General features: G+C 50.8%; 1 protein-coding gene across 1 annotated transcript in view; it reads right to left on the bottom strand.

Annotated features, from left to right (window-relative positions):
- Nucleotides 1–350: 350 nt before the first annotated feature.
- Nucleotides 351–6,532, bottom strand: part of CD81 (CD81 molecule) — an 8,278-nt gene continuing 2,096 nt past the window's right edge. The window contains exons 2-6 of the mRNA XM_009704331.1: nucleotides 5,469–5,543; nucleotides 2,601–2,708; nucleotides 1,560–1,661; nucleotides 1,138–1,227; nucleotides 351–542 (exon numbers count right to left, since the gene is read on the bottom strand). Coding sequence (XP_009702633.1) covers nucleotides 480–542; nucleotides 1,138–1,227; nucleotides 1,560–1,661; nucleotides 2,601–2,708; nucleotides 5,469–5,543 — 438 coding nt within the window. The 3' untranslated portion in view covers nucleotides 351–479. The remainder of the gene's footprint in view (nucleotides 543–1,137; nucleotides 1,228–1,559; nucleotides 1,662–2,600; nucleotides 2,709–5,468; nucleotides 5,544–6,532) is intronic.

Raw genomic sequence — 6,532 nt, 5'->3', positions numbered from 1 at the left:
GATGGTAGGAAAAAATGAGTACAAATGAACAAAACTGCTAAATTCTGCTTCAGCATCCACTTAAGTATATAAAAAAAGTTGGTGTTGAAAAAGAGTAAAAACCAAGGCAAAGGTTTCTGATAACAGGCTGCAGCCTCCTCCTCTGTACATCTTCCACCAACATTATTTCCGAGTTACGGGGGGGTGGGGAAGGGAGAGGAAGGACTCAATCTCCTGCTACAGCAGCTTTCCCCATCACACAAAACTGATGTGTAACTAACTCAACCACAAGGATATGGGAAAGTTTTATTTATTACAAAAAAAAAAAAAAAGTATTTCAAAATGAAAATGATAAGTATTGTATGGTAATATTGGAAGTATTTATATACATAGTTTTCTTTGTCTTTTGTTGAAATGTCTCCTAGTCACTTGGTGGCACTTGGGGTCCCCTCTAGCGCCGTCCGCCCTGCTCCCCGCTTCCCCTCCCTGGTTCTCACGGCTCAGTAGACGGAGCTGTTCCTTATGCCACAGCACAGCACCATGCTCAGGATCATTTCAAAGATCTGTCAGGAGATACAGGAGCACCGGTGAGGTGCTGACCAGGATGATGCAGGAGCTCCCCCCATGTCCCAAGGTCCCCCCCTCCGCATAAACACTCTCAGGCCAGAGATAAGGGCAGAGATGCTATGTCTTTGTGGCTGCTTTCATTGGGGGTTGGCCAATTGGAGATAAGATGCTGTTCTCCCCTCTCTCGCTGGCAGCAGTGGTGGTACACTGCAAACCTCCCGGCTGCCAGCTATGCAGCAAACGCCTCGAGATCCCTCCAGCATTACACGCCAGCCGTTGTGCAGGTGCTGGGTTACCAGCCCACACCACCCACCGCTCACCAGGGCACAAACCCACCGTGGCAAAGAAAGCAAATCTTTTCCTACGGCAGGCAGCCGTGTTTTGTCGCGGGGATCTGAGAAATGAGCGGTTTTGGTCTCGCCACATCCCAGAGAAGCTGGGGTGCAGAGGGCTGGTGCTGCACACTGAGACGCAGGGGCATCCAGAGCAGAGGGATGCATCCAGCCCAGCCGGAACAGGACCAGGGCACTCTGGACCCGAGGCAGCTTTTCCCCATCCCACAACAGCAGGGCACCATGCAGTCACGCTTACCATGATCACGGCGACCACGATGGCAGCAATACCGATCAGGTACAGCTTCCCGGAGAACAGCTCATCGATTTTTTTGTGGCAGCTTGAGGACTGAAGCAGAGAAGCACGTCGGTCAGAGAGCCTGCTTTCCCCTCACCCGCCCCTGGCACCCAGAAAGGCAGGTCTCCTTCCCCTGGGTCCTGCTCACATTCCTGGGTCCTGGCTCTAGGACTTCCCACCAGACTTCACCCCTCCACCCCTGCCAGCCCCCTCAAGCAGGAACAGCAAAGGAAAAACCAACAAGAACCTGTAACGTCGCTCTACACCATCCTCAAATAAATTAAATCTCTACCCTTTATCTAATTCCCAGTAAATCCCCAGATTTCCCTGGCAGCCAAGTCTCCTCACAGGAGCTGTGCTGAGCGAAGAGCAGCCGTGCCTACCTCAATAAGGTTTTTCAGGAGGGAGTCCTTCTTTGGGCAGAGGTCGTCTCTCCACAGGGGAGTGATAGCTCCTATTGCATTATCGGGACCACAGCAGTCCAGCTGCATGGAGAGAGAGGGGGAAAAAAACACCCAACAACAACAAACAGCATTAGCAGACAGCAAACACTCATGCCCCCACTGTTAAACATCCTTGAAGCCACCCAAGACCAAGGAGGCATCTTGGAGGGGGAAACAAGGGAGAGGGAATAACTGCAAATTCAATTTTTTTCTTTTCATGCAATGCAGCTGCTTCCTACAATAGTCCCAGACAGGTCTGGCAGTGGTATCCTGGAGGAGAGTGAACTCAGCTCTCTCCAGAGATTTTGTTTCCCGTTGAGCAGAGGAAGTATCAGGATTAGTTCCTCAGAGCAACATTTTTCTTCCATTGAATTTTACTTAAATCAGGGGTGCTGAGGTAAATGAAAAGCAACTTAATTAAAGCTCAGGCCAGACTTCCCAGCACAGCACGAAGGACAGATTATTGAAGAGGGTGCAACTCTGTTTCTTGACAGGTAAGAACAGCAAACTGAAGAGGCTAACACCTGCAGGTACCATCATCTGCTTTAGACTCTGCTTTTCCCATTCATTTTCCTGACCCTCATTTTTAATTCTCCTTCCTTCCACATTCTCATTTTCTCTGGCTACAAGAAACTCCTACGGGGAGGAGATATCTACATAGAGCTTGGGAAGCAGGCAGCAAAATCCCAGTGCTGAGAACACATTTGATCCAATTTGCTCCTAAGTGTCAAAAAAAAAAAATCCAGAGTTGCCTTCATGCCCTGCCCGAGGACTTGGAGTTCAACTTACTGCCTTGCCTGCCTGGGGAGGATCAGTCTATGGGCAGCCACAGTCGCCCCTCACCACTTACCCACTGACAAATGGCAGGCAGAAGTTAAGCGGGTGTAATTCACAACACACAGGGTCCTACCCACCAGCAGTTGCTTTGGCCAACTGCACGTAGCCTCAGCAGAGTGTGCAGCAAGACCACTGACATCTCACCGTTTCATGAAAGGTCTTCACTACAGTTTTCCCGTTGTTCGGCTCCGATTCTGCCATCAGCGCTTGTTGAAACGCTTGATCGTAGAACTGCTTCACATCTTTGGCTATCTAGGAAAGACAGGGGGAAAAAAAAAAAAAATCCCTTTGAGCTAGGGGAGAAGGAGGAAACCCATCCAGCAGATGTGCCTGAAGGGGACAGGTTCCCTCTAATGGCACTCACAGGTAGATGAGCAGTTTTTAAATAGATTTGTATCCCATTTATTTGCGCAGATGTGTGAAAAAAGGCCTGTCTTTCATAGGGCTCAGCGTGTTAAGAGTAGCAAATATTAAGAACCTCATCCACCAGCCAGCAGGTTCCAGCCAACGCTATCCAAGTGCTCCGAGGGCTCTCTCTAGCAGGCAAAGACAGCCAAGGCCCGGAGGGTGAATCACAAGATCCGAGAGCGCCTTCAGCCCACGTGGATTTGCTTTTGGGCTCACGGATGCAGAATCGGCTTGTTCTGAACCACCCGACTCATGGAGAGAAAGAAAGCAGGCAACAGGTTTCCCACCGAGGCTGCAGAAGCAGGATACGCTGGGGGAGTCAGGGGGAGGTGGGGTGTGCAAGCAAGGCCATCTGTAGGTACGGGCACCTCGGTTTACTGTCTGGATCCGAGGGGGTAGCAGGAATTTGGGAGAGATTGCACACTAAAGCCTAATGAGGCGGCTCCTTTGGGTCAGGAAGCTTAGGTGCTTTTAGATGGATGTCAAACTCTGGTTGGGTCCCTACCTGGAGCTGGGGACCCCCATCCTGTAAATGGTTATGGAAGAAGTCTCATCCGTACTCCAGCCCTGCCACTGGGGCTGGTAAACTGCAGCCACCCATGGGGATCTGCTCCACAATGCAAAAAACTCCTCAATTTCAGGGAAACTGGCCTGGTGGCTTCTCCTCTAACACCCTCCACTAATTTGGGAGAGACAGATCAAAGGAGGACATGCAAGAGAAGCAAAAGAAAAAAAATACGAGCAAGTACGAAAGGGAAAACGCTTTCCAGAACATCTGCTCTTGGCAGCGCAGGCTAGATTAGCACACGAAAAAAGAAACTGCAGCAAGAAGGAGCGTGATTTCAATCAATTATCCCAGCATTTCTCCAACACTGCTCAGAAAAGTTTGCTTTGGAGAGTGATGTTCTCTAATCAAACCATTTGATTCTGATGCATGGAAATAAAATTAAAATCCTACTTCTTGCCTCTCCATCCTGTATCTAAAGCATCTCCAAGAAAGCAGGCTGAGGGAGAGACTTTGCGGAAGAGCATCCCGTGCCCGCGTGATAGGAGATGACTGTTGCCCCAAGGGGCTGCAAACCCAGGTGGAACAGAGTCCCCGCTGGGAGCAGCTCTCGGTGCCTGGGATCATTCAGCGCTTCCCTCCCAGCCCACGCTGCTCCCGAGATGCCCCTGACTGAGGCGGGGAGAAAGAAGCCGCCTGCCTTGTGAGCGGGGACTTCCAAACAGCCCCTTCATCACCAAGGCTGCAAAAGCAGCTGAGGCCAGCAGACTGCCACCGCTCATTTTAAACTGCAAAATTAATTGTAGGGGCTGAGGTCATCACTCTTGTATTGGGAAATCCTAAATTTCTCAGCTTTATGCTCTGATGGCCAAGTGCCTGCTCCCCAGCATGGAAAGCAACAGCCATGGGGTCCCTTCTTACTCAGGCTTCACTGCTTTTGCTGTCGGTTCAGTCGCGCATCTTGGACTCTTCAGGATTCACAAACTAACATCTGCAGGAGGCACAGCCCCTCTGCAAAGGTTAATTAGCTTGCCAAAGTTGCTAGGAAACAGAACCCTGCCTGCATAATAATATGTTTAGCCACGGAAGAGTTTATTCGGGTGAAGTCACGCTCTCTCCAATGAATGACTACAAGGGTGTTCCCATTCACGGCCGAACTGGTCATCTGTGGCCTACTTGCACGTGAAAGCTGAGCAGGCCACCATCGACTTACACAGCTGTCTTATGTCTCTTAGTAAAGTAAACACATCTCCTACTCTGCCAGAGAGTCTAACCCTGCTTTGAGCACAAGCAGTCCCCTTCTTTCCTCCAAACCCTTGATGACTGAGCGATCAACACCCAGCTGGCTGCTTGCTGCGGCGTGGCCACGGTTCCCATACACCGACAGTTTTGCCCTTTGAGACCAAACTCTGCACGGGTGTGAGCTCACACAACCATAGCGAAGGGAAGGTGAAAAGCTGCAATTTTGAGTCCTACCTTTTAGCTACCCCCCTCCAGTCAGAGGACCCCATCCAAGCCGTCCCTAGCAGGGTGCCTGGGACAGACACATGACTTCTACCCCTCGTGCGTGCACAGCATATGGATCAGCAGCAAGCTCAGTCCTGGCAGACGAACAGCCCAAAGCGGGTTATATGATACTGGCAAAGAGCAGGAAGCATCAAGCAATCCCATTAATGCAGATGCAGGCCCTCCCCGTATGGTATTCCCCCCCTTCAGCACCACAGGGCTGGGTTTGTTCTTTGCTCTTTGGCACCTAGGACGCGCAGAAAGCTTTCCTTCATGACTTCACGCATAAATCAACTCACACTGTGACTGACAGTGTAGCAGCAAGGAGGAGACCCAAGCGAGACAGGGCTATTTTTATTCCAGACGTTGCACTATATACCGTAAGGGGCAGCTGCTACCATCAAGTGCTCACATTTAAAGTTCCTCAGCCCAGCCAAGAGGAGTTCGGTGACCTGCCTGGGTCACACAGCTAATCCCAGCCCCCGTGACTCAGTCCGGGAGCAGCTCGCCAGCAAAACAGCCCATGCTGGGATCTACTGTGGTTCTGCCCCAGCCTCCCAGTCCCACAAACACAGGTTTCGGAGTCATCTTACTTGGTCTTTGTTGACAAATCCCCAAATTCCAGCCGCAACTTCGCAGGCAAACAGGATCACGAGGCAAGTGAAGAACTGCAAAGAAAAACCAAGAGAGGGGCACGTAACGTATCTGGCTACAGGCAAAAGCAGCAATCAGGTGGGTGGAGGTGTGGAGTGGCACTTCTACAGATGGAGATCAGAGCAAGGTGTGGCCTGACTTCAAACCACTTTATCCCTCATACACGTGCTTAGCCTAAACACATCTTCCTGTAACCCATCAGATGCCACCCTGTGTCCAGACTTCCCACTGGGATGGGAGGAGGATTAACAGAGCCCTTCCCACGCAAGGACTGGCAGGGATGAGGATGCCCCTTGCACCACGAGACACTTTGCTCCTCTTCCTGCACCTCCAGGACCATCCAGACAAGCTTCTTGCTCTGCCACAGATGCTCTGAGGACAAGAATTGCCAGTGCAGGGTTAAAAGCACACTGCAGCTGCTGAGGAGCTGCAGGGCATCAGGGTGTGATTTATGGCTAGCTCTCTTGGCATCCACAGCCCTGCAAGGCTACTGCAGTTTTTTGCATAAATACTAACACTGATTTTTTCCCACAGTCGCACCCTGTTTGTGCAATTCCAGCACTCCTCCCTGCCATCCCCCCCAAAACTCCCTCCAACTTTTTGTTCAGATCCTGGGAACACGTAGTCACAGTCAGTCTGTTAGACCAGGAATGGGAAGCCATAAAGTTCATACATCAGAGTCAAGTGAGAAGGCATGGAGAGGCACGCTCCACACACAGCCCACATTACCTCCGTGACAACATCACCCTCAGTGACTTCTTCCTGGGAAAAGCCTCAAATCAGGAGAGTTGCCATGGAAGTAAAGAAGCAAAAGAGGTGAATGCAGTCAGGGAAGACAAAATCACAGTATGGGGTGGGACAGCAGCTCCTCGGCAGTCTCTGCTCCAGAGACATTCAGGGCATTTTCTTCAACAACAGAGGAAATGGGAGTTTCCAGAGTGATGCTATGACCTGCCTCTCACATGCAAGAGCGAAGGGTTATCAGCAAAATGGAAACAGGACT

Source organism: Cariama cristata, unplaced genomic scaffold (genome assembly GCF_000690535.1).
Source record: "Cariama cristata isolate BGI_N322 unplaced genomic scaffold, ASM69053v1 scaffold12797, whole genome shotgun sequence".
NCBI lineage: Eukaryota > Metazoa > Chordata > Aves > Cariamiformes > Cariamidae > Cariama > Cariama cristata.
Note: the sequence above shows the minus strand (reverse complement) of the source record. Positions and strands in the feature narration are given on the sequence as shown.